This window comes from Cloeon dipterum, chromosome X (genome assembly GCF_949628265.1).
Source record: "Cloeon dipterum chromosome X, ieCloDipt1.1, whole genome shotgun sequence".
Lineage (NCBI taxonomy): Eukaryota > Metazoa > Arthropoda > Insecta > Ephemeroptera > Baetidae > Cloeon > Cloeon dipterum.
Genome location: NC_088790.1, coordinates 13,927,648 through 13,955,381, shown reverse-complemented (window position 1 = coordinate 13,955,381; position 27,734 = coordinate 13,927,648). Strand labels below are relative to the sequence as shown.

General features: G+C 39.2%; 1 protein-coding gene across 2 annotated transcripts in view; it reads left to right on the top strand.

Annotated features, from left to right (window-relative positions):
* The window catches only part of LOC135945156 (protein O-mannosyl-transferase Tmtc2-like), a 182,951-nt gene extending 158,441 nt beyond the window's left edge, over window positions 1-24,510 (top strand). The window contains exons 10-12 of one of the 2 annotated variants that reach the window (XR_010575406.1): window positions 723-901; window positions 22,482-23,357; window positions 23,428-24,510. Coding sequence is in view for 1 of the 2 variants with exons in the window: in XM_065492625.1 (XP_065348697.1) it covers window positions 723-901; window positions 22,482-22,649 (347 nt within the window). In the remaining variant the exon portion in view is untranslated. Of the gene's footprint in view, window positions 1-722; window positions 902-22,481 lie in introns of both variants that reach the window. The other variant, XM_065492625.1, reaches the window with a different exon arrangement.
* Window positions 24,511-27,734: the final 3,224 nt, after the last annotated feature.

Here is a 27,734-nt window from a genome sequence, read left to right as displayed (position 1 = left end):
GAAAAATGGGGCGCGTGTCAAATGTGCTAGAATATTGTTTCAGGGATAAAGTGCCCCCGCCATATCTCGAGAAAAAGTTGCGAGCCGAGCGAAATTGATTGGATGAAAAATGGCAAACGGTTTTCAGCTGTTTGAATGTGCGTTTGCAAAAGATTGACTCTTGTAAAAATGTATTCCACTACTGTTATGAAACTTCTGGCTGTCTTTTTTATATTCACAAATGAAAATCGACAGATACTTTCAAGGAATTTGAAAGTATCTGTCGTATTTTGATTCGTAGATTGAAAGCGATGAAAAAATGGAAATTAAAATATTTAAAAAGTTTGGAATGATTACACGATACAAAAACATCTGGCTCAAATTCAATGCGTTTAATTTTTATCAAGAGGAAATCCAGTGAACATTGCTCTTCAATTATACACTTTGAAGGCTACCCTAATTGGTGTAAGGGTGCGATAAATCGTGATATAAGCTTAAAATTCTTGCTTGAAAGGTGATCCCAAACTAATTTATAATTTTAGCATATGAGTGTAAAATCATCGAGATGTGTATGTTAATTATGTGAATTATATTTTTGTGTTTCTTAAAAAATTAAACAAGCAGTTAACTGGGAAAATTGGTCTACCATTTTCCCACTTTTGTCAGTTACAACTTTTTTTTATCATTGAATCTTTTTCAAACTACTTAAAATTCAACACTGACTGTTTCATGTAATTTTCCAGGCCAATTTTTGTCTGAGCTTGAGCGGCACGAGGAAGCAGCGCAGCATTACGTCAAGGCGGCCGAACTGGCCCCTGATGACTACGAAATCGTCTTCAACGCCGCCAATGCCTTAAGACAATCGGGACAGAACGCCGAAGCCGAGCGGTTCTACAGACACACTGTCACCCTCAGGCCAAAGGTAGGAACAACTTAAAAGCTGAAATTTATGTAAACCAGGTTCAACAGTTTATAAGAGAGGATTTCCAATTGAAAAATAAATTTTTGGCCATATAGGTTTTTGTAATTTAAAAAAAATGCTAGATTAATCCACTTTAGAGCAATACAACGCCGACATTTTTTCAACGTATTAAATGCAAAATGTCAGAAAAGGAAATTGTGAAAATCTTTCATCTCCTCCATTCTGCAATTTAATGGAAAAGAATTATCACTGTGCTGCTGGAACGATTATTTTCAAGATGCGAGAAATGCGAGCAAGTGAGCGAGTAGGAAAACAAAAAATATTCCGCTTCGTGACTCGTAACAAAGAGGGAAAATAATAAGTAGTGCTGGGCTGAAAGGCACAAAGCGATCTTGGCATATCCTCCGTCGAGTGAAATCTTAAGAGCGAGTTGCGCTCAGTCACTCACTCGCACGCGTTGAATTGTGTGCGAGGAGTCTTATGAAATCTGCCGCAAGTCGCAGCTGCTGACGAGATGAATTAGCGTAATCGTCTCGGGGCGCGAAATAATCTGATTAAGGTGGTCGGTGATGAGTTGGAATGAATTTTCGCGCCATCCTGCTCCGCAAGCGCCTTGTAATTTAATTTATTGCAAAAGTTGGGTGTGCTTTACGATCTGATAGTGCGGCGGGCGGCTCTTCAGTAATGGCGCATATGCTGCAGCACAAATGAGACGACGCGCTCGCTGGCTGCACCGGCAAAAATGCCATTTCCGCACTCTGCCGCCGTCGCTTCTGCTGCGGAGCTGACGGAAAACGGCGACGCGTTGAGCGAAAGACGCCACTTTTCCAATATCACCTCTTTGCATCGCTGTTGTCTCTTGGCTGAAGCAAACTTAGCTTTTTGCCCTGTAAACTTTGATTGGTTGCGAGACTTCTCTGGAAATGGTAGAAATTAACTTGGAAATTAGACCAACACACGATGGTGTGCGTTACTTATTGAACTAGTTTCATACTAAATTTCACGACTCTGCAACTCAGATCAACTTTTATTGCCAGTGCTTCGTCTCGACAAACATCGAATGTTATTTGCAAAAGCAGCATCGATATGCAGAACTTTGAAATCTGTTTGTTGATGTATACAGAGAGGAAATTAAGTTATAAGAAAATCCCGAAGAAAGCTTCTTATTCCCAAACTTATTGAAAGGATTAAATATTACAAATATGCATTATATTTATTGTTAAACCGAATTTCGAAATTAATATAATTATTCTGTTCATAAAATTTTTAATATCACAAATATGAAACTTTAAAATAAAATTAAGGGTTAGTGTAACACGACTTGTCTAGGGTTACATTTGGGGGCCTGTCTGAAAATAAATTTAAGTGGGGGAATAAGTTTTATTCGCCTCTGCATTAGTACAAAAAATATCTAAATATTTTAAAGCAATTTTTGTTTGTGATTGGTTATTGAAAGCTACAGACATAGCGGACACAAAAAAATAAAATTTCAGGGTTTCTAATAATTAAATCACTTGCTCTTTTTTCTTTGTGCTTACATCAGTAATCGTTTTCATTGTTCGGCGAGGGGCCGAAAAAGCAGTTGCCAGAACATGCAAAACAATTTTTCTCTTCAAGTAAAAAATGAAATAGATGAATAATAGAACTAGGATAATATTTGACAATGAAGTTTAAAACTAATTTAATTCGAAAGTCGAGTAAAAATTCAAAGACCACCTAGTTTGTATTGAAATTAGTCAAGATTGCTTTCCCTTGAGTCAAAAATGCCGGCTGAAATGTGCAATGAATTTTTTTAATAATTTAAATAAATTCTTTGGTGTCAACCCTTGAAATTCTCTCTCAGGTGCCAGATCGACCAGAACTGCCAGAAGTATTCAGTGGACCGAGAGAAAAAGTTTTGTTATACCCTGTTGTTTGGCATCAAAGCGTCCTTCTGCGGGCAGATTCACTCTACTCCTTTCGCGTCCGCTTCCCTTTCGAAATGGAATTTGGTGAACTTTTGTGCCGGCGACGAACTCCAATAAATCGCAGCCGGGGCACAAATAATGCGTCTTCCCTCTGGCAGACCCTCGGAAAATAGCCCCTTGTCACTCGAAACATGCCTCTGAGTTAATTTCGCTGAAAATTTTCACCCTCGCGTCGCAGCGAAGACAGGCATAGGAAGCCAGTTGAAATTATTTCGGAACAATAAATTTTATTGCATTCCTCGCGACTAGATATACGAGCAAAATAAAACAAGCGCCGATCCCGCTGCTACTGCTGCTGCTCTCTCTCGCTTGCAATAAATCCCGTCCGCTTTAATTGCAAAATATATCAAATTAAGCCCCACGCTGGTGGGGCTGAAAATTTTGCGCCGACCAATGGCAGTGCGGTCGGATATATCATTACCGCCGTGTGCAATTAAAGGTGCACACTCGGTGTAAAAAAATTAGTGTCGGCGTGCGCGGAATTACTTCCTGCTGGATTAATGTCACTGCGCGCGAGACTTGGATAATGCTCGACATTAACTCCAAAGCCAGGAAGCGCGTGGTGCGACGCAAACTTACCCGCCGAAAATTTATCAGCAGATCTGTGTCGAGCTTCTGCTTTTTATCCTCATATCCAGCCTGCAATGTTTGAACTCAGTATTTTAAACGACTATTTAGTGACACTGCCTTATTTTTCACTGGCAAAATATCATCAAATAATTGTTTCAGGCAATGCTTAAAATTTAAAAAAAAAATAAATAAAAAGAAACCGCAATTGATTTCTGAGGCATCGCAGAAAATTCAAAGCAGGCGTTGATGACAATAAGACAATTTCTCTGTTGCAATCATTTCATCCGACTATTATTCCTACAAAATCATGAGTTTGACCTGGTAATATGTAATAATTAGAATTTGGAGCAAAATTTAACATTTCAAAATTAGAATAAATCACTTACTTATGCTTTTCCGAAATCATTTTGTTGCAATCTTTTCAACATAGACAAATCGACAGCTCCCCAAACTGATGGGGTAAGTAAAATAAGAATCACCTGGAGTAATATAAATTATATTCCTCATGTATTATAAGGCATAATATTAGATTTTTTTAAACAAATTTGCTTACACAGGAAGAAAAAATTGTTTAAAAATATACTAGTGCACCGGCCCCTCAGAAATTAATTATAATTACTTTTAACTTTCCCACCTCAAGAAGAGAAATTACAGTTTCAATAGCTTCTAAAAAAAAATTGTCTGCAGAAAAACTTCCAAAAATATATTTTATTTACATAATTACTATTGTATATGGGTTTCCTTTTAAAACCGGTCTAATTTAAGTTTTCCTTTACAAAATCGTATATTTTTGTGGCGGCACTAAATTTTCAGTTGCGAAAAAATGGCCAGATTTGAATTCAATTCTAGCATTAAATTTGTGAAACGTTTTGACTAATTCCATTTTGTAATTTTGGTTTGTTGTTTGAGAGGTCGTTATATAGCACCTACCTGTTGGGTACTTTGTTTTGTCCTTTGGAATTCCACTCTAGCGTGGGCGGGGAGGCAGAGAGATGAAGGATGAGGCACGGTTGGCAGAGTGCGCTGCGCGAATCAATAAAGCGCAATTTTTGTTCTGGAAATTTTTAATCTCACGCCACGTTGCTCGCAAGCCAAGTGGGAAAACAAATCGGGGAAAAGGCGCCCGACGATGCCGCCTCCGGGGAAATTAGATTTTTCTGATAACACGTGTGTGTGTTTGTGTGTGTATGTGCGCGCAGGTTTGTTTTTTAGTACGCCGCCAACAACAAATAATAAACAGCACAAAGTGAAAATAGATTAGCGGCCCACGAACAGAACAAGAGCGTAGTGCTGACGCCGTGCAATTAGCCCGACACACGTGCACCGCTTTTTTGCCCTCTGATTAATTTGACCGCATCAGGCGGCGGCGTCGGCGAAGGAAAACTTGCTCCGACGCAACTAATCCAATCCCTTTTGCCCAAATAAGAGGTTATTGCCAGCCAGACAGGTGACGCACCCGTTGATTTTCGCTGCCGAAACTTTGCCGACACTATTGAACAGCAATTTGCGCCCCTTTTAACAGAATTGCCCCCCAAGTGAACCTTATTCAATGTAGGGATTGCTCTCTATTTAATGTGATGCTTACAAGATAGAAATTAAACCCCTCAAAATAAAAGTTTTATTATAATAATAATGTTAACAGGGCTGTGAGTTTGAGGCGGTCGACTATTTTTACTAAGCTTCAAAACGCCATGCGACGATCAAATAAGGACGATTCTTGCAATATTATGACATCGAAACTACACATTTTTTCGATAAAATTTTTATCAAATAATATTTCATTGGCATTTGCTATTTTAGGACAAAATTTTCAGCTTTTATTTATTTGGGGTAAGAATCCAGTAAAGAAAATGTTGGTACCTTCAAACATTTTAAATTATTCACACATCTTTTCAACATGGTGATAACTCATACTTTCTTTGTCCCTTTTGGTGACAGTAAAAAAAGTATTGAAAAAGCCACCTAACAGCTAAATTATACAATTTATATTATAATTACGAATAAATTAGACTCTCAATGCAAATAAATAAGAGTTCTCAATATTTTTTATTGCAATTTTGCAGTTTAGTAGATATAGAAAGATAATTTTTCACGCATTCTGTGCTATGCTCCCCATTTTAACCACTCTGGCCAAAATCTAAGATTTGTTGGGGAAAATGCCATGTTCATCAAAAACATTTGAATTCGGCTAAAATGGCCGGTCTAAAAAGGTGTGCCCAGTGAAAAAATAGTCCCATTTTTGTATAAAAAAAAAAACGTCAAAAACTCACAGCCCTGTTAAATACCTTCCTTATGGCGTAAATATTCCACTTAATAACTAAATATCAGTCCATATACTCACTGAGGCATCAACGCCAACATTGTGCTTCAATCACGTGCCGAACGAAGTGTGTACGCAAGAGTGGAAAATAAGCTGCAATCACAATCAAGCCGCGCTCTCGAGCAAAATGCCATTGAGTACTCGATCACAACTCGATTTGCCGGGAGAACGTGGCAGCAGCTGCTGGCCCAGATAATTTCGCCGTAGTTAATTACGCGCGGGATCATCGTCGGCTCTCTCGTAAATTCTTGGCGGCGAAATTGGCTTTTGATGCGATTACACGGTGGCGTCGTAAAAATCGGTCTGACGCACGGAATCGCGTTGACAACAGCCGACGCCGACGGGTTAATTGAAAAATGGTGTATTGTTTTAGCACCGAGTGAATGCAGCGAGCGACCTTTGTCCCTCCCTCTGCACTTGACACCTGACTGTGCTCTCGCGCGCCATCAATCAGCGCCTAACAAACGACCGACCTTTCAAACGGATTAAAAAGAGAGCTTGTGCTCACTGTTCATGCGGCATCGACGAGCAGACACGTTTGTTTGTACAGACAAACACAACACAGGACACATTCTCCTGATATCGATTCGACTCCAACGGAATCAATACCTTTATAAATTTTTTTGCCGGAAAACATGAAAAACATTCAGAAATTTCAAGTAAAGCTGTGCAGAAATATTGTTTAAATATACTTTATACCGTTCTTAAAATACGCTCTAAAAATTAGGAAATTATTTTCCCTGGTTTCCCTTTAAACTCCAAAGTTTGCATACTAACCAAGCGGCGAGCACTTTTGAAAATCAGGGTGTTTATTTTTCTATAAGGAAATACGCCTCATAATTTGTGTGGATAGATAGCAACGAGAGAAATCGATATAAAGCTAAAAAAACATAGATAATCTGTTCAATGTTCCGATAAAAGTTCAGATTGCATATTGTAGAGATAAACTGTTGCTATAAAGTCACAAAAAATATACTCAATGAACCATTTTTGTCATAGCCAATACATAATGCGAATTATTCTTAATTGTAGGCCTTTCAAGCTTTACTTATATAATCTTTTAGTCAAAGCTATGCACATTTTCTGGTTCATTTTTTAATTAACTAAACAAAAGACCACTAAAACGTAAAAAATGCAGCAATGAGGAAAGTAATTTCCAAAGAACAGGAGTTGTTTTAGCGCTTCAGGTCTTTTCAGCAGTGCTTTGCCCTAAAAACTATATTATATCATAACTTCATTAACCGTTTTTATTTTCTTTTTTTTAATTAGACATAGAAAACTAATTTAGTTAAATACATAGAGCAGCCAAGTTGTAGTTTTCAATTAGCAATTATATGACACTGCACTAGAAAAAATATGCTGAGAATTACAGCTGGTCTTGTTTCCATTTTCCACATGGGCTTAACTTCCAAGCATAATTAGAATAAGTAATAATTTAATTGCACTCTCATTCTTGACATGCACATAAAATATTCCCGGCCTCTAATTAAAATTCGAACTCGATCCCAGAGCATGAGTGGGTCAGCGTTGCAAAAGCCGATGAAGCGAATCGCTGGTGGGCGGCAGGATTGCAGGAAACAATGCTCTTTCGGCTCGCAAGAGCATCTGCAAAACGTTCGTTTGGAGAGCGGGCGAACATAAAAGCGAGCACTGCAGAGGAAGAGGCAGCCGGCGAGTTAATTCAAGGCACGTTTGCACCGCGGTTGTAATTAGTAATATAAACTCGTCTGCTCGGAATTAGGCTGCATATGCCAGATTAGCGCAAATTACGCGACCGGGCTTGGCTGGCGCGCGGCTCTCTCGCCAAATAAAGCATGCACGTGCATGTGCGACTGCCAATTTGATTAGCCTAATTAAATCGTCCTAATGACGAATTCATGGCTGCCCCACTCGTCCGTCCGCCGCCACTGACCCGCCAAATTGCAAGAAAATTCGCTTTGTTTGCCGACTGACTCACACACAATTTTGGTCAGTGTTTCAACCACCGCAAACTCGCGGTTCAATCGCAGTTAGGCTCAGAATTTGGCATTGAGAGCTGCTAATATTAGATTGCTTGTAACAAAAGCAAATATTTTTGCTTCAGTTGCTCGCAAAATTTTTGAAGAGAAAACATACAAACTCCAAACAAACAAAATTATGGATTTAAGGCTGTTTTTACTCTTAAACACCTAAAAAAATTAAATTGTTTTCCAGTGTCTGTTTTTACTTGATTTTCCAACCATATTTCCAGGAACACATTTAGAAAAGTTCACAACAACAGATTTTTATTTCATCGGTGTGAAATCGGAATTGGATTCAATTAGCTTTTTCTGCAAATATATATTTTATTATTATTGTATTTATTAGACACCAACGGTGTACAACACAGAGTACATTATATATTATTTTGATGCAATTTCTTATATTTAGCAGCTTGAAATAAGGTAGTTGTATTATTTTTGCAATTGAGGAAATGATACATGTCTATACAGACTTCATCGCAGAATTGGCATACACAATTAGCAGAAACATCTAGATGAAGACGTTTGTCTTTACATAGAAGGAAATGATAACCAGGGAAGGAGTACCTCGTAAAAACATACCGATAATTACAATGAGGAAGCCACCTGTTCGTATTTGTCATAGCTGAAGTGCTGTAAAAAATTGGGGTGGATATTTTGTTTTTTATGCATCAAAATTTATTTACAAACGTCAAAAATTTGCTACCATTTTGTTTTAAATTTATTGATTTGAAAAGTGGCAAAGAAAGTTTTCAACGCCTTTTAAAACTACACAAACCCCCGTCTAAAATTTCTTCTGAAAAAATAATGTTCAAAGAAACAAATAATCAGATTTTCTAACATCCCCGTGGTAAAGATTGCAACTGAGTTTTCCACGACTCAAAGTAAGTTTTAAGTACACTTATGAGCTTCACCTTGAGGAATAACGAGTCGTCGCGAAAGTTTCTCATTAGACGAAGATAAGCGGCGCGTCAAAGGAACTGAATCCGCTTTCTTGACGGTGGTGATAATAAGTCGGGGTGCGGCCGAGCTGAATTTGGTTTGATTTAATTAAAAGCGGGCCGGAGAGGATAATCAAGCCGACTGGCTAATTGGTATTCGAGTCGGGCAGGCATTATCAGTATTCGGCAGGCGGCGTGCGGATTAAAATTTGCACCAATGCCTGCGGCTCGAATCTGACTTTGACGTGACGATCGGCGTCATCGAGATTCCGCCTCCGCGAGGCCCCCGGAGGCCACACGAGCCCCGGGGGCCCTCATCAGAAGGCAGCGCGGGCGAAAAACGCGCTCGAAATTCCAATTTGGCGCCGCTGGGCGTGCGGGGAGGCTTTTTAATTGTCTTGCAGCCGCGTGCGCCGAATGCCAATGAAGCCCGCCCGCGCGCCCGCCGACAAATCTCCAGGTGCGCACTTCGGGTCTCTCTCTCTCTCTCTCTCTCTCTCTCTCTCTCTCTCTCTCTCTCTCTTGCTCTCCCTGCTGTTTGCTCGCGCGCGCCGCCACCATCAAAGAAACGCGCCGGCTGCTCTCTTTGTAATTAAACCCGACAAAAAGCTGTGCCCTGATGCTGTCGACAAACCTCAAAATTTGCACCTCACAGTGATGTGGCCCACTCTCGATCCTCGATTCGATGCTGTGGAAGCAAGCGACTTTATTACTTGACATTAAAATATTGACAAAGTTTGATTGAAATTCAAAGATTCTCTATAAAGTGTAAATATCTTAAAGGAGAAATATATCTTCAATATGAAGTGGCTTAACGAGATATTGCTTTAACTGACTAATACGATAACTTATTAATACTATTCTGATTTAGAACTAAGTCTTGTCAATGTTATCTTTACACAGGTGAGTTTTTCAAACCCACAAAAATTATATTAAATCTCTCTTAAATGAAAAAAAAACTTTTTTTATGTGTTTGTGGCTTTGATATTTATGAGGTGTAAATGAAACCAACTGTATAATAGCATGTTCCTAATCCATATTAAAAATGGAGAGGAAAAATCGACCTGTTTTTCTTAATTGGTGCAAATATTGTTTTTCCCGCAAATTTTTAGCCTGTTTACACGGCTTCAGATGGACTTTCAAAGATTTAGACTGTTGTAAGTATGACACTAATAGCTTTAGAATTCAAGTTCATTTAAAATAATGATCAACTCAAATTCACAGCTATAAGTAAAGAGGCACATGCATATGAATAAAATTAAAATCGGAGCAGCCAACACTTTCACCCGGACAATAGTTCCACTCTTAAGTAACGCAAAGAAAAAATGTTGAGAACAAAATAAAAACTTAACATTTTCTATTAAATTAAAAGAGCAACGAAAATACATTTTTAAACTGAGCGTGCTTAGAAAAGTTTTAAAAGAAAGGAAAAGAAGTTAATCTTTTCTTGGCAAAAGGAGAGGTGCAAATTTTGAGCGATGACTTTGCCTAGTTTTCATGAAAAGGGCATAGGTCATGTGCTTATCCCTGAACACAAACTTCGCTTTTGCAAAAAAAACATTTAAAATACGCGCGTACACGTAGCCAAAATGAAAACAAGGGAGAGTGAGAGACGGAGAGAAAATGTGAAATTTAGAGATATGTTGCAGCGGCTTGTTCCTTTGCAACCGCCCGAAGGAAACTTGTTGTTTGTTTGCTGGCGTTCGCTCGTATTTAATAATAATAACTAACTCCAACTGCTGCTGTGCGTAAGCAACGCGCACGAAACAAAGATTTACACGCGCCGCAAAATATTCATTTTTCAGAGAAGGAACAAGCGAGTGAGCGCCGGGTTTGTTTGCGAAAACAATAAAGCAGCCGAGGCACGCGAGAGTTGAGAAATTTATTGGATTAGCGCCGATGATCGTCTCCCTCTGTGCATGCGAAATGAGAGAAAGAGAAAAGGGCTCTGCTTTCTTGCGCGGCGCTCAAATTTATTCAATTCGTGTGCCCCTCCGGCGAATACTCCTCTTGATGATTGTGATTAATTCCGCCGAGAGGAGCGCCGTGTTTATTTTCTCCCTTGTTGTGGCGATACAAATCTTCGCAAAGGATGTCTTTGAGGCTTGTTTCCTGCAACGTTCGCTCGCGTCGGGAATATTTACAAATCGCTTCCATTGCGTCGTCATCATCAGTTCAGCACTTCACACTCGGATTCATTTAGAATGTAAATTTTTCATCAACCATTGATTCATTTTTTCAAATTGTAATTATTTCTTATCTTTTACTTACTGGATGAACAGCAAACAAAACAAACTAAGTCCTAATTTACCTTGAAGCTATCGAGAGAAAGTTTAGTTTCAAAGTAATCTTTATTATGGTTCTGCAGGGCTATTTTCCCCCATACATTGCCAAATCCAGACAAAATATTTATATATATTTATCTATTGATTGGGGAATTAGGAGAAAATAATTCATCGATAGCAGTATTTTCAAAAATGATCTCTAGATAAAACCACTCATTTTGCATCTAGTGAGCGTATGCCTTCCTACCAGGGATTCAAGTTAAAATTTTGGTGCTGGAGAAACACTTTTGACAACTGTAAAAATCCTTTAAGAGACAAAATATTATAAAACAACCAATTTCCCAAAGTAAAATAAAAGATAGGAAGCACTCAATGGTAGGATTTGTGTTAAATTTAATGAAGAACTACACTCAATCCCACTCTTACAAGAGTCATTTGAAATTAATGAAACATTGGGTGCCAAATTTCCATTCTTTTCTTTTTGTGAATTACTCAAAAATGTCTGGCTGCTAATTTGTGTGTTAGGCTGGATTTTAGCGATATTTTACCGGAAAATGTTGCTTTCATAAATTCTGAATTTGGAGGGTTCCACTTTAGAAAAGGTTTTGAACATCTTATTTCTTGGTTTAAACCGGTTTAAACAACCGCAGCTAACCAATTTTGAGGAAATTGAAGGAATCTAGAGGAGGATGATGTTCAATTTCAATAAACAAATTGAAGGTTCTTCAGCGGTAGTATTGTTTCGTACTTGAGACTGAAGTGAGAGGTACAGAGTATAGACAAGACAGGCAGACGAGTATTTGCTTTCGTAAGTCGTACGCACGCGGAATGGGGCATCGGAAGGCGCTTATTTGCTCTTGTCCGTCACTGATCCCTTTCCATTTGCTGTTGGGAGCTCTAAGTCTTTGCCAGACGCCAGCAACTTTTGACACGCGGGAAAAATCTGGCCGGGTGCTTTTTTGCGGCAAAGTTTGTCCATTTCCTCTTGGCACCCCTCTCCATCGGAGCAAAAAGGAAGATTAACTTGTTGAGTTTGTCTGCTGTCTGCAAACGGGAGTGAAACACACCTGCGCGCGCTCACAACTCGTTTGCCGGACATTAATTTTTCACGCTGTCCGTGTCGCACTCGTAAAAATTTCATTTCCCGCGAGCCAGCCGGCCCTTTACGGGCGGACACAAAAGTTGTTGCGGCGGCCGGCCACCCGCCGCACACGCCCCCACGGGGGGCTGCATTATTACGGACAAATCGTGCCCAACCAGACTAGTAAAAAAGTCGAAGCAAAGCGTCGGTGCGGTGCAGGCGGCTGCTGGGCGGGCAGGGAATTCATCGAGCGCGCTTTGTTTGCAGCGGAATTTCCGCCTTTTGATAATTGGAGTGGCGCCGCTTTCGAGAGACTTTGTGCAAGCCGAGGCATCAAAGAGTGAAAATTCGCTCTTCTGCCGCTGAATGCGCTCGTTTCCTCTCTCCAATGACACGCTTCGCTTGCCGTGTTTTCACCGCGCCGCTTTTGCAATTAGTGCTACTTTTGTGTCGATTGCAAACACAAGCCGACCTTTTTTCGCGAACCCTTTCTAATGAATATCACACGCTAATTGATAATGCATCTTTTAGAGAGCACAGTCAAAGCTCTCAAGCTCTGTTTATCCCCAAACACTGCTTCTTCTATCTAGCGAGCTGTAAATTTTTTAGACGATCGACTGTTTTGTATGACGTTAGCTTTTACACCGTCACGTGACTATTAAATGAAAGCCTATCATTAATTATGCGCTTTTAAACCATTTTAACCATACTATAAAATGCCTAAAACTACTAAATTCGCCTAAAGGCGTAAAAAATCAGTCCCCAACCCAGAGAATGAGCTATATATACACTTATTGGTGCAAATTATTAGCTAATTTTTCTAAATTTGAAAAATTCAAGCACATTTTTCAACTCTTTTTAAAATACAATACCTTTTTGGGTACAATGAGTTGGTTTAACTAAAACTTATTTTATTTTTCTTTAGAGGACGAAAATTGTGTAAGATATTTTTATTAAAATCACTGTCCTCACTAGTTCAAAATCCTGGGTAATTTTTAAAATTTAAATGTTGAAAATACATTATCAATTATTTTTTATATTTAAGCAGGTTACAAACTATAAACATATATCAAATTATTAGAGTGATTTTTGTCAAACACTAGTACCCAACAAAACTTATTTGCTCCGAATAAAAATCTAATAAATAACAATCGGCTACTTTGCCAGGAAACCGTATGAAATTCAAAGTCAATAATATATCCTTATTTCTTATTTAATATAAAGAAAGACGCGTAAAAACTGATGTAGCAATAAATTTAAAAGAAATTCAACGATATTAAGAACTGCAAGAGCACTTGCCTCTAACAATAAGGGAATGCAGCAAAAAGAGGCTTTATTGCCTGCACCGTTTAACATCAGCAAAGTGAACTCCGTTTGTTTTTTATTGCAAATATGTGCTGCGTAGATTTTTCAAACACCATATAATTAGCATGACTGCAGGAGATGAAAGGTACTTGTAAAATAAATGAAGTCATTGCGCTGCACTTTGCTGTGAACCAATTATCTTGCTTCCTGCGCGAGTGAAGGTAAACAATCCCACTCATAAAAATTGAGAGCCAAGCGCTGAATTCTATTTATTTCCACCAAAGCTATTACCAGGGACGTGAACAAGAGCAGTTTTTTCTGTATACAAGCCGGTGAATCGCAAATTGCTCGTTATTCTTTCCATAAGGAAATTACTTGACGCATAAACTTCTGCGTATATCTATATATTAATCAATATTATTTTGTAAAAGATTCAAAAGCGCCAAATTGTCGCCATTAGGGTAGTTAAAGCAATTACGTCTTTAGCATGAAAGGCTATTAATTGTGAGTGGAGCAATCATGAATCGAATGATAGTTCATTATTTTATTTCTAATCCCTAATGAAAACGCACTGATCGCAAAATATTATTATTCCACTCTGCATTTCCCCCGCGGGCGTTATTATTCGATCGAGCGAGTACGTGTGCCTGCATGCATGTAAGTTTATGTACATAGATACCTGGTGGTCGTAAAAACGCGAACAGAACTCGAGTTGGAAACAAAAGAAATAATATAATTGGTGCTCGTCCGCCAGGCAGCCAGTCTTTATCGCTAAACAAATTACGTTTAATGGTCTAAGTTGGTGCATAAAACCAACTGCACAGTCGGCGGCGGCGGCGGCGTTGGCGAACGATAAGGGGGACAATAAGGCGGCCGAAATCTGTGATCTCACGTAACGGCTGGCCGGGAGCAGGTAGTGCGCCAGTCGGTAATGGCCAGATAATCAGCTTCTTCCTCCTAGATACACACACACACACCCCATCAAACTTTGCTTCGCCCTCTCTTTCCTTTCCTGCTCCCCGCGCGCGATTCTCGGCCAAGCTAATTCCGAGAAACACGCGAGACCAAGTCTTGTTTGTTTGTTTGCTCGTTCGTGAAGCTTGTTTGCACAAGTGGAACGTATTGATAGAGAGAGGATCAGATTTCAGAGGAACATTTCACCTGGAAGTTGAGACGAGCTAAAATTGACGCGGGCAAGTATAGAAATTCAGTAATTAATCGAGGGTTTAGGGTGTCACACTGAACAGTTAAACACGTGTTTGGTGGATTTCATCTTCTAGAAACCAGAGCATGCGGATTAAACTTGGAAGTTCACTCGGTGATAATTGAGATTTCTTACACCTAGAGATTCGCGCCACAAAATCAAGTCTCGCAATAGATTGGAAATTATCGAAATTATAGCCTAGCCAAGTTAAGGTTGTTCTTTAGTAAATTATTGATTATCTGTGGAATCCAGGAGCAATTGAACAAATACCAACTACGCATTTTAGATAGTGCGGAATATTTTGTCTGCATTTCAAATCGTCATGGGACCATCAAAAGAGCACAAATCGTACAGTTTTAGAACCATATAAATCCGTCTTAATTATCTTCAAAAAATATATATAAACGGTTAAAAGCCATCTGAATCAAATTAAAATCCTTGCGATAAGTGCAATTTTGTGTTCACGAGAGGAAGTTTGATATATGTTTGTTTATTCTCACATTTAGTCATAATCCATTATAGTATCACAGGTCAATTACAAAGAAAGGAAGCATGTGAGAATGGGCGACACTTCTGTTAAACAAGTAAATAAGACTGTTGGAATAACACAGCCGAAGTGAGCCCAGACTTAATTAATTGATCAAATTAAAAAATTTCTGGTGTTATTTTTTAGCCCAAAAATAATCTCCATTTTTTTCCTGAAAGCGTAATAAGCGGAAACTTTAGGTTAAATTTGTTTTTTACAATATAAAAGAATTTGCTCTGTTTTTATTTTTACAATCATACCAATTCTCTGACTTCTAAATTAAAAACCATAATAATAGACTCATTCAAAATAATTTCAAAAACGTAATTAAGATGAGGTATTTTAGCTCAGATTTTAAATTCACCAAAATTTCAGTGTTCTAAATACCCAATGTCTCATTGTGATTTCTTAACTCAAGAAAATACAGCTTGTTTGGTTAAAATTAAAAAAAATAGCTATCAATGCAGCAAATGATTAATTTAGAAACATCCTGAAATTAACAGATTTTTTAATTTGTTCGAAATTTACAGGACTTTGGTCCTCATTTTGTTGCTACAACATTCAATTTCTTTTCATTCTTTATATAATTGTCCTAAAATTGTGATTTTTCGAGTGACGCGTTAGTTTGTGATATGAATTAGGAATATAAATTAAATATACTTCCAGTGCTTACAAGCCGCGTTTTTGCGTCAACTCATTTTCCTTTTCCAGCGGGGATTGAATTGGGTTGGAGAGGCCCATAATTACTTTATCGGCGGATATTCAGTACACAGAAAAGTGACAAAAGAGCCTTTCCGACTAGGCTATTCTTGCAAACAGAGTGAAGAAGCAATATCCTCCTCCTCGATTGATCGGGGCTGCATGAAAGGGCGTCAGGTGGAGTCGATTCACATCGCGCTGTCCAACTAATTGTAAACACAGCTGAAGGCACTTGATCGATAGGCGCGAATTTCAATTACAGGGCGAAGGTAATTACACGGTGTCGTCGCGCTCGGTCTGCCCCGGACGGATCTCGTGCAAAGCGAAGGAGAAGACGAAGAAGCCAGTGGTGTATCTGGCGAAAAAATCTCGGCCGAGACCATTAATATTGCTGACAATTTAATTATAATGCCAGTGCTTACACGTGGCGAGCGGCCCTCCCGGAGGCGCACTTTGGAATAAACTCGCCGCTCAGTGACACACCTCCTCCACCTCTTTCCCTTGAATAATTTACTTTTCAATCCGGCCGACTCTCTCACTCGATGTCAGGGGAAATTTACAGCCCTCTGCCGCCGCAGCATTGGAGGCGGTAAGGCAACAACAGGGCCGAAAAATGCCACCAACATGCTAATCGATCAGCTCCTCGAATAAATCATGCGGCCCAGAATCGCGACAAATCCGGTCCCGTCCGTCCGTCTGCCGCTTTTAAAATGACAGCTTGGCAAGGCTGACGTGCACCACAGATTTTCTTCTCCCGAAATCAGGAAAACAGTGCACACGGGACGGTGAACACAAAGGGACGTGTTAGACGAAACTTTTCTTTTTAAGATCACCTTTTTTGCTTCAGTTATAAAAGTGAAAGCGATGTAAAGTCAATGATGATTGAGAGATAAGTTACAAACATAATTTAAATATAAGCAAAAGTATTGGAGATAATTCATTGTAAGCGTACCCAAAATTCGGTTGTTCTTAAAAAAATGTGGCTGCACAATTTTTGGTCAAAAAAGATTGCGAAATTCGTTCGAGAGTAAATCCTTCACCAGAAATGAAAAATTGTTGATCTTCCTCAAATTCTCATTACCAACTATAGTTTATAATTCCTCTTTATATTTTAAGTTTCAAAACAAACAAAGAAAACGACTTCAGACACTTGAAATATTATTCTAAAGTAAAACAACTAAAACTCAGATATTTGTAGAAATTATTGCGTGGTCTTCTCCTGCTGCAAGGCAAGGTTTAACAGAGGAAAGTGGTGGTAAGCAAGAGCTGCAGGATTATAAATTCAATGGAAAAGTGCAGACTTTTTTCACACCCCGAGGGTGCGGACTCGTTTCCGCGGAATCAGGCAAAATAATCAAAGCGGCTCAAGGCAGGCGGCTGTTTCGCGGATTTGCAGAATGGGGTGTTATTGTGCTCGCCATGCAGCCGCACAAAGGATTTGCTCGCTGAGCCTTTTTGCACATTTTAATTCAATGGAGCGGCGCTCTTTCGAATGAGCAAGATGAATTGTCTCGGCTGGATTTCATTATTTGCGTCGGGCGCTGTTGCACGCGCGTTCGGCCGCTCTGTGACGTGAATAATGAGCAGAGGCAGCCAAATTCGTCGCGAATTAGCCCCAGGGATTTGCGTCGGTGCGCCACGCAGCATTTTCCAGCTTCTTTATTTGCCTAAGAACGGTCGGGCCCATTGTTCCCATCGTAATCGGATCGGCTCTTCTTTATCGCGCGCCTCCACTGCGAACTACTCGCACCGATTAACACCGAATCCACAGTCCCGGATTTCTTTTGGTTGCAGATAGCCTCAAAGCTGATTATCACATTCATTACAGTGTTCACTGGGAAATTCAACAAATTTTAAAGGAGGTTGATTGGTATATATTGGTCTAATTGGAAGCAGAAATGTGACTCAAAAGTTTTCAGTGATTCAAAGCTCAGTAAGGTCAGAAGTGGTTTTCATTAAATTATATTTGCAAATTGAAATTATTTCTAGAGCTGAGTTACTATAACAGAGCAATGATAATGGTTCATTTGCCAAATAAACATGAATGTTTTATCAAACTAATTAGTTTTCAATGAAAACACTTCAATTACGGTAATGCCATTTACATGTAAAATAGCTCTCCTTGTTTAATAAACATGGTTAGGGTTGGGAATTCAAAACGATCGATTGTTTATTTATTTTTTCAATACGTCTGACTTAATTTTATGCATTACATGAACACGAGAATCACACAATATAATTTTAAAGCCGTCTTTGGAACCAAAACCATATAATTATGCCGAAAACCATCATAATCCATTGATAAAAACCTTTAAAACGTGGCAAATGGTTTAAAAATGTCGATTCGTGTATGATTTTCAACATAAACAGTATTTTTAAGTCATTTTACAACAAATTAAAATAGTTAAATTCAAGTTTTTATTAAAATGTTACCCAATTTTGCAAAAAAAAACCTCCAAAATTCCTAACCCCCCCAAATATTACGGAAATTCAATTCATCAGACAGCCGCAGCAAAAAAATGAAGAAGCTTACAATCTCACAGGATTTTTCCTTCACATACTTCTTACTAACCATTACCCTGGAAAGAGTCTGAATCGTGTTTCCGTCAGTGCATGGGAAATTATTTGACTTGTTAAAAACCTTCTCTTCAGCACTGAAGTCGTTCGTAGTGGCTGTCAAAAAATGTGTAAATCCATTACTGCGAGCAGAGCCGCCATTTTTCATCGGATCCCGCCACTTTCCTCGAGGCGCCGTTTGCATCGGACACGTGCACGTCGTCAATAGTTGATGGTTGCTCGCCTTTGGCAGAACTTTAAGCTTCTCGTACCCACGAGCTTAGAAAAAAATCACTTTTCCGGCAGCCATAAACGCGCCGGTGTTGCGTGCAGGTCGTGATCGTTTGGCCCAAAACTCGCTGTCTAATTCATGTGTGGCGGCTTGTCGTTCACGATTAGTCGGTCCGAGTGTGCGCCTCTCTTGCTCTCGCTCTCTGGCTGGCTGTTGTAATTTTAATGCGTGTCGAGGTGAGCCTGCATTAGCAGGCCGGCCGAGCTTGAACACGACCGCAAGGTTGGCCACTTGGCCATAAATTGCGGACCCCTGCATTGCAGACTGACAGTCTACATCATCTGGGAATAGCATTAAATAGTAATGCCTATTAACCTGAATCAACATTGCGCCCTCGGCCGGAGCCAGCGTCAATAAATTATCACCGGGCTGTCCGCGCGGCTTTCGCAGCAACCGCCGTCTCCAGGGCTCCCAGATCGGCAAACGCATGCAAACCCCTGGTGAAAAACGTGCATCCGTCCGGTACAAACGGGCGTTTAGCAGCAACAAACACCGGTCCATCCAGCGTTGTTGATGAACGGGCTATTTGTGTATTATGTCCTATTGAAAGGGATTTATAGGGCTTTGAGGGTGCACGCAAAACCGATTCACCAAAGACCCTGACTATCGTCAACCCCCCGGAAACAAAATCATTCGCCTATACCAATATTGATTCAAATTAATTTCAATTTCAATTTATTATATTTCATGCTTCTCTTAGAAAGCTGCGATATAAATTTAGAGAGGGATCTTAAATATTCCAAAGCGGGAGAATTTGGTTGACCGTTTATTTCGTTATATTTTTTTAACATTTTTCTAGGATGTGCTACGAAATAATGGACTTGAAGTTGTTGTGATTTTTGTGTGAATTTTTTGTTTGTACATAGCAATTTGGGGGCATATATTTGGAAATGTGACCATATCTGATGTATGACCTCGCCAAAAGACAATAAAGATATAATTAATTATTGAAAATTCTTCATGAAACTTCAGAAGTGCTTTGCCTGCAAATCAAAATCCAAGACCTAAGAATTAACTGTAGAGGGCTTGAAATCATCTATTAAAACAATCGACGCAATTAAAAATGAAAGTAGTAAAATTGCTGTGAACCTTCTCGAAAACTTCAACAGGCTAAGCTAACAGCCCCAATTAAGAGAATTTAAGGAAAAATGTCTCTCAATATTTCCTACTTGAGAACTTTCAAGCGACGACTTCAGTTCTCTAACAAATTTTGTTTCAAATTTAACAAAATACATTCTGAAGGATGGGATTAATATAAATATACACATATTTATGCAGAATCCTGCACATGGAGCAGATATTAATTTAAAATATACGCTGCCTTTTCTCTGCTCGCGGAGGAAAATGTGCTATAATCAAAACTTTGCGTTTCGCAGAACATGAATGGATTTGCGCTTGTTAGAGGATCGAGGCAAGACAGTGAGCAGCAACCGCAGCACAGAAGCAGCTGTTGCAGCCAGTTCGGATCCGGGTCGACATTTTTCTTTGCAAGCCTCCCTCGATCGCTCACTTGCAGCAGTCCTGCATTAATGCTCGACGCAAAGTTTGTTCCAATTAAGTTGCAAAATGTAAAAGCGCAGCGCGGCACTGAGTGCAATCGCCAAGTGACGGGTGCGAACTTGGTCCCACGGCGGCTGCAGTGCGACACGGTTAAAATCGGATTTATCATTCAGCAAAGTACTCCAGCAATCTCTGCTAGAATGGGAAAGACGAGATTTTAAAGCGAGAGCTGATACCTTAGAAACTTGCAAGGTGATGGTTGCAACTTTCTAATGCCTCTTTTCATAGTTTGATTCGATTAAAAGGTTTTCCGGAGTCGTTTTGAATGATTTAGGAGTTTCTTATTTCGCTTGACATTTCTATCGAGTTAGCAACGGTTTTTTATTTAACTTCTGATAAGAAAGATAGGAATACGTTATAAATTTATGCAGCCAATCTCAGTTTTCACATTGCAGTTTTATCAAAAGAGCGATTTTTTATTTTTTCGATTTGGTCCTTGCAAAATAGATCAGGTTTAGTATAAAATTCTATATGCTATCAGAATAATTTATTAGTGTCCGAGCATACAAATTGAACAACACAAATATTATTAGCTCCCCACGAATTACCAGTTCTCAAAATGGGGATTTACAAATTTTTCAACACAATCGATGTTTACAAAAATTGTACAGAAAGTGTGCTGCTAAAACTTCACGCAATATATAACGTTTCTTTTTTAACTTAATTTATTTTTTCATAAAGAAGACTAGACGCAAGGTGACAAAATAAATACTCTTTTAGCTGTTTGTAACTCTAAAAATATATTTTCAAATTCAATTTATTTCAAAAGATTCAAATTCAGAATCCACAAAATCACTTGTAATATGCATTTTGCTTCCATCTTATATTACTTATCTTGAATTAATTATGAAATTTATCTTTCATACCGAGAGTTAAGCACAAATTTGGAGATTTTCCGATTGTAGAAAAAATCCCCTCTTATATTAAACTTCTTGCAACTGGCATATTTTTCTGGATTTTTTCTCTTCGGAAATATAATATTTTTCAATACAGCGCATCCTAAAGCAGTTCGGTGGCTGGTGCCTTTCCTCTGTCGGTGGATGCACTACTCGGCGCTAGTACAGCAAAGGACGAGTGCAAATTAGCCTGCACATGCTCAAAGGGGTTCACAAAGAGCGCACGACAAAAGAGCTGCAGCTGTGCACTCGTAATACGGACGCTGCAAATTTTATTTGCCAGCAGCCGAGAGCCAGAGAGGCCATCGCAAATGGAGTAATTGAATTTATTTAATGACCCCCATAAAGAGTGGCCGGCCTGCTCTTATGGCGGACAAGGGTGTTAAAAATACGGCGGCACTAACGCGCCCTCCGTCGGCCCATCCGACACGCCGATTTTTGCGCCAAATTACCAATGACCCGGCCGTAAAACGAGATTCCCGAACGACGCCAAACCGGGGAATAGAGCTGTTAATTAACCCGCGTGCCGATCGTTTCCCGCTTTTTATATTTCTAATTAGAAACTGCCCTGCGCGCCCCTTTATTGCTCGGACTCTTTACTACTCTTTTCACTTATACTCTGTGAAAACGGATTCCCCTAGAACTTGGACTGCTGCCGAATGCACTCCCCTCTGGTCAGCAATGGCCAAGGAATAAGCACGTCTAGGATATTTGTATGCGTTTCCAAGCTGGATAAATTATTATACAATATTGCTCTCAACAACAGTTTTTTTCGTTAAAAATACATATTAGGTAATAATTGAATTTGTAAGGCATGTTTAAAATAATACATTCTTTAAACATTTAGGACAACAAACGGAACGAACCGACGATAAGGAAGAATGAGAGGATGAAATTGAGAAATTTTAATTCAAAAATTTTTTTCTCATCACAGCTTAACCGACATCCATGTTAAATGGATTAAGCATACTGTAGGATATAACCCTGCAAAAATAATAATTATAGAAGAAACGATAAGGGGCTGGGTTAGCTTGGCCATAGAGAAAACTGTTAATTAACGATAATTGTTGTTCAACATGTATTCCATATTTTTTAAATCAACTTTTCTAAGTTCAAACTTATTTTTTGGAGCATGGAAAGGCTTCACTGGTGGTTCAGACCACCAGTGCTATTATTCTGCGTGATTCATGGTGCCTTAAATTATATGGGACGCTGAAGTAAAACATAAATCGTTCGTCTCGGATTCCCAATCCTGTCAATAGTAAAACAATGGGCTACGCCATATTATTGAAATCCGTATTTTGGAACAAAATAAGCGTTTCAATTTTCCGCATTTTTATTGCCTTTTAAAAATTGAATTTTTTCGTTTTGTCTGCAGGACGCGAGCAGCCACATGAACCTAGGCGCGATGCTGCACCTGAATGGCAAGTACGCGCAGGCGGAGGAGGCGTACTTGGAGGCGCTGCGGCTCAAACCGGATGACGACACGACGCTGACCAACCTGCAGAAGCTGTACGGCCTCATGTCCAGACTCAGGCACGCGTAGTGCACGCGATCGGACAACAAGTGAAATGTATTTAAGCTAGAGAAGAATGCTGTGAGAATTTCAGTCTGATTTTCGGTTTGTGCGAATTTGAGTTGACTGTTCTTCAAGAACACTACGTGCTAATTTGATGCGGATAGATTCTATTCAATTGGGTGGGGTTCTGAACTGAGTGAATAACATGCTTTTGTAAGGATTAGCCTGATGGAGAGAGTGAGGCATGTTTTACGAATTCCGATAATATTGGTTATCGTTTTCGGTGGCGGCATATCAAAGAACCAATAATATTGGAAAATGAGGCCAATCATTGAAGCAACAAAATATTTTATATTTTCAAGCTCTCTGAAAAAAAATTGGATTGAGTGGAAAAATCTTTTGTCGCTTGGAATTAAAAAATATTTGGGGAATCGATTCAGGAAGGCACGCGTAAAATTTTCCTTTCTAGAATTTGTTATTGGTATTAATATCATAATTTTATTATTTGAAATAGCTTGGAAAGAAAGGATGGAATTGCTTGGTTGATGTTGTGATAGGGAGTTTTTTTCATGAGGAGGTGCGATTGACGGGGTTGTCAAGATTGTGTAACTCGTCTCTCTTTTTGTTTAGGCTCAGAGATGAGTTTTCAACGACGTGTGGCATTATTTTCTTTTTCAATTAATTCCTATTTAGCATCACATGTCTTATTTGATTGCCTAATAAAAAAATCAATTTGTAGATTTGGGGATTTTAAGAAGTACATGAAAAAACTGAATCACTGAAATCTGCTGGAGTTATAGGCGAGCGACATTATCCTCCTGATGCGAACTGAAATAATAAATAACTCATATTTCCTGGAGTGAATAATTCAGCAATGGTTGGCCTCAAGACTAAAATTTTATCAGCATATTGCCGATATCGGTGAATAAATATAAAAATTGCCACCGGCATACATTTTCTGGTATCGATATATTTTCTCCATGATAAAAAAAACACTCATTTGCTATTCTTGCAGCGGCCGAGAGAAGCACCATTCGAAACCGATTGTTTTCCTGTTTGGGTTGCGCGGCATGTTTGTGTATTTTTGTTGAGTCGACAGAAATGAGGTTGTTTTGTATCTCTCTCTATCTCTCTCTGGTGGAACAAAAAGCGAGACGTCTGTTTCCTGTGTATCCAAACAGGCCCATAAATTATTCCGCGCATCAGCTGTAACCCCAAAGTTTGCGGCACCGCTGGCGGTCGGCTGGCTGGCTTTGCCTCTCGTTTCGACATCCTCCAGTTCAGATTTCGCTTTCGGCGGCGCGTGAAAAATGCAAACGAGAGCTCTCTTTTCCTCGCTCGGCCAACAGCCTCGAGCAAATTAATTTTCATTCCATCAATCCAGTTATATGCATCAGCTGCAGTTGTTTTCGTTTTGGAGAGCTCGGGAAACGTGCGTGTCTGCTGTAGCTTGCGATGCGAAAAGAGTGGAATTTGGTGTCAAATCAAGTATAGCTGCTGGTAATCACTGTTGGTGTAATTCACGCCTAAAAACAATAAATTTATACTGTGTATGACATAAATATGTATATGCAATGAACATGTAAAACAGCGATTTGACGAAAAGAGGACCACTGAACTATACACACACTCTATATGATATTACCGAGAATGTCTAAAAGTGTAAGAATATGTCACTGTGTTTCGTTTCCGTTTAACATTAATAGCTCTCTTTTCCTTTAAAACCAATTATAGCAGCAGAAAACATACATACGATATATATTGTGAAATGGAAATTTTAAGAACCACCGCTCAAATCAATGATTTTTGTCTTGAGTATTTTTGCTTTACGCCAAAGACGAATAAAATAAATGATGACTATATAAATAAAGTTATTTTAACTCTGAAACCCTGCTCTTTATTATTCATTTCAAACCCTAGTTTAAATTTCAAAGTGGATTGATACAGGACAACAATTGAAAATGTTTCTAGAATTATTGCCCACAATAAGAATAGTCGATCAAATCTACAATTTTAAAAATGTGCAATAGTCAAAAGAGTTCTGATTCGTGGGAGCCAATTTAAAGAGGATTTATACTACAATAGCCTGGGAAATCCTTTTTGCTAATGCATTCATCCTTTTGGATTCAGTTGAAGCCAAAAATTGACCTAACAATAAGAAAAGTGGCTGCAAAGTTAGCATACTTTTCAAATGGTGAGGACTGTCTCCCTACTTTAAATCTGATTTTATTTCAAAACAAAGAGTTTCCCCAAAAAGTCATTCACAGTTGAATTAATAATGAATCGAAATCTGCCAAGAAAATGTGGTCAAGCAATGCGATTTGGACGATTTTTTGAGCCTGAAAGTCATAAAATTGTTTGCATTGCATCCATTTGGTGTCTTTAATAAAATCAGAAGCACAGAAAAATATTAATCGATCGTCTTAGATTCCCAACTCTAGTAATAATGATTTAAAATAAATCTTTCACTGCAACTTTTCGAACGCCATTCGAACGTATGCAACCGGCAGATCATAGAGAACAAACCGGCTGCCAAACCATCACAGCCTCCAGATTTTCAATGGACTCGAGCGTGCATTGAATCGGGCAGGTAGGCAAAAGTCAAAATTAGCGCAGGGGCTCTCTCTCTTTCTCGCTCTCTCGAAAATCGTACTCGAAACTTTAGCGTTCGCCGCTTTTCAATACAGATGCCGTCGACACTGGGAAATAAAAGAAAGAGAAAGGAGCGTTCATTAAAAGTTGTGCGCAGTCGAGGAATTAAATCCATCGACGGAGGCGAGTCTGCTGTCAATGGAGAAATTTTTCGTTTCATTATTCGACCAGCTCTCGAGTATTATGATTATTATTTTCGCATTGGGCGCCTCATTATTTTTAATGACCTGCTTCGTTATCTCTCTCAATTTAATTACGTGCGAAGCAGGCACACCTGCGAATTGCGAATTTGTGTGTGTGAGTGAGTGCATCGTCGCGGCCGCGTTTTAATTATTCCACCCTGTGTCTCGCTGCTTTTTGATGTAGCGAGTAATTATTTCGCTTCTGCTTGCTCACAGTCAAAGAAAGGGGATGATTTTTCACAGAGAAAAACACACACAGGCAGCCAGAGAGACAGAGAAGGAGACATTTTTAATTAGCGTGTTGGGAAATGAAGCCCCTGCTTTGTCTCAAGAATGCAACGCTCGTTGAAAATTTATTAGCCTCGTGGAGAAGGAAAAAAGTAGCTGAGTTTCCTGCTGCTTGATTAGGTACACGAGTGTAATGGCATCGCCCATAGGCAAACAAAGTCGAGGAAGCAGTCGTTATATATTTTCTCATTTTTTGCTGAACTGGATATTTGCGTCCCAGGCCAACTATTTCTGTAGTTCTTCTACCTTTTCAGTTCCTTGGCAAACAATAAATACAAGTCTAGAATATCAATTATTTTACTAACAAAATTCACCCGTTATGAAACCTTATAGAAAACAAATATTTTAACCAAACATCTGCATGTATTTTGCCAAGACTTTGGAACATGTTACCGAGAGAACTAAAAAATTTAACTGACAAATGTGTTGTGAAGCGAAAAATCAAAAATTGGCTTATATATGACAATTGAATGGACTCTCAACGACTACACGGCATTAAAAATTTCGATTTTATGTAATTTGCACACTAATAATGTACTGTAATTGTGTTGCCTTGTGTAGCAGAATAAGTACCAGCCGTTAATTCTCCGGAATTGGCTGGATTTCTATAGTTTCCAAACTAAAAAGTTTCTTCATTAAAAAATAATGCGTAAGAACGATATTTCATACGCGTTTGTTTGCAAATGGAAGAAGAGAGCAAGGTTGGAAGTGCAATAACCAACTCAAAATTCGAGGGAGCAGTCGGATTTCGTGGAATAGCATGTACGCAGTGCCAAATTGGATCGGGCGAAATCTGAAAGCAGCCGGAAGCCGCCGACGCACTCGGGCCGCAATTCTGAATAATTCATCGGCGCTCGTCGAATTTCACCAGCGCACAGCAGCACACTCGGTGTAAGTGTGCGCGCACATCCGCCGCCTTCCCAGGGATGAATAAAGCATTGTTAGCAGGCAAATGGCTTTTTGACGGGTCCCCGAGGGATGTTTTGTCAGATTCGCCACTTATCTCGCGCACTGCATCCGAAATCGCCACATCCGCACTCAATTAGAGCCGCGGCTCCGCTTCCTCGCGCACCCGAGAGCCGCAGCACATTTACTCTCTGCAAACAGATCTGATCAACCCTCATCGCGCTTCCTTCCGCCCCGTTGACGCTTCAAACACTGAGACATCGAAACGCCGACGGAGTAAACACTGAGCATTCTGCGGAATCATTTTCCAGCCGCAGCAACAGTTGCATGGAAGCCATGAAACCAAGACGATGTCAGAGAGCAGTTCCAGTCTGCAAGGCTGGGAGCACTTTCCTATCAGCAAGTCAAAGTTTCTCTGCATTGGTTTTTAAAATTGTTAATAGAATTGCTTCAAATGGGAAGCTTTAAATAAAACTAATATTAATTACACTGCTTATCTCACCAATTTTAAGAAAAAAAGTGAAATTCAAATTTAAAATCACCAATTGTGTAGCCACCAACAGATGGTACCAACGTATACTTTCGATTATAAGGCACTTCCGCTGCGATTTTAGACTCAATCCTGCCATTCTTCACTTAACATGTTTTCTTTGCGGGCTAAAAACCAAAATCGGTTAGGCCAATCTCCGTAGAAACGTGAAAAACTATTTTTTTAAATAAAAAATATTTTCCGACGTTTCTACGTGAATGGCTGGACTGATTTTTGTTTTCAGCACGTCTGAAGAAATAATTCTAGAAGCATAATGCACAGCAGCAAGATTGAGTCTTAAATCACAGCGAAAGTTCATTAAAATCGAAAGAAACCACTGGCGCCATCTATTGTTGGATTCAAAAACTAAGTGCTGACATATATGGTGAATTAAGGCTGATTTTTATGTACATCTCCTACATAAAATTTCATTTTATATTTCCTTCTCACATCTATTACGTTAAGTCTAGTTTTCGGAGGTTTAAACGTAATTGAACAGTAGAAAATTTGGTTATTGTTCATTTGCTTAAAAAAGATCTTACAAAGATTCAATGC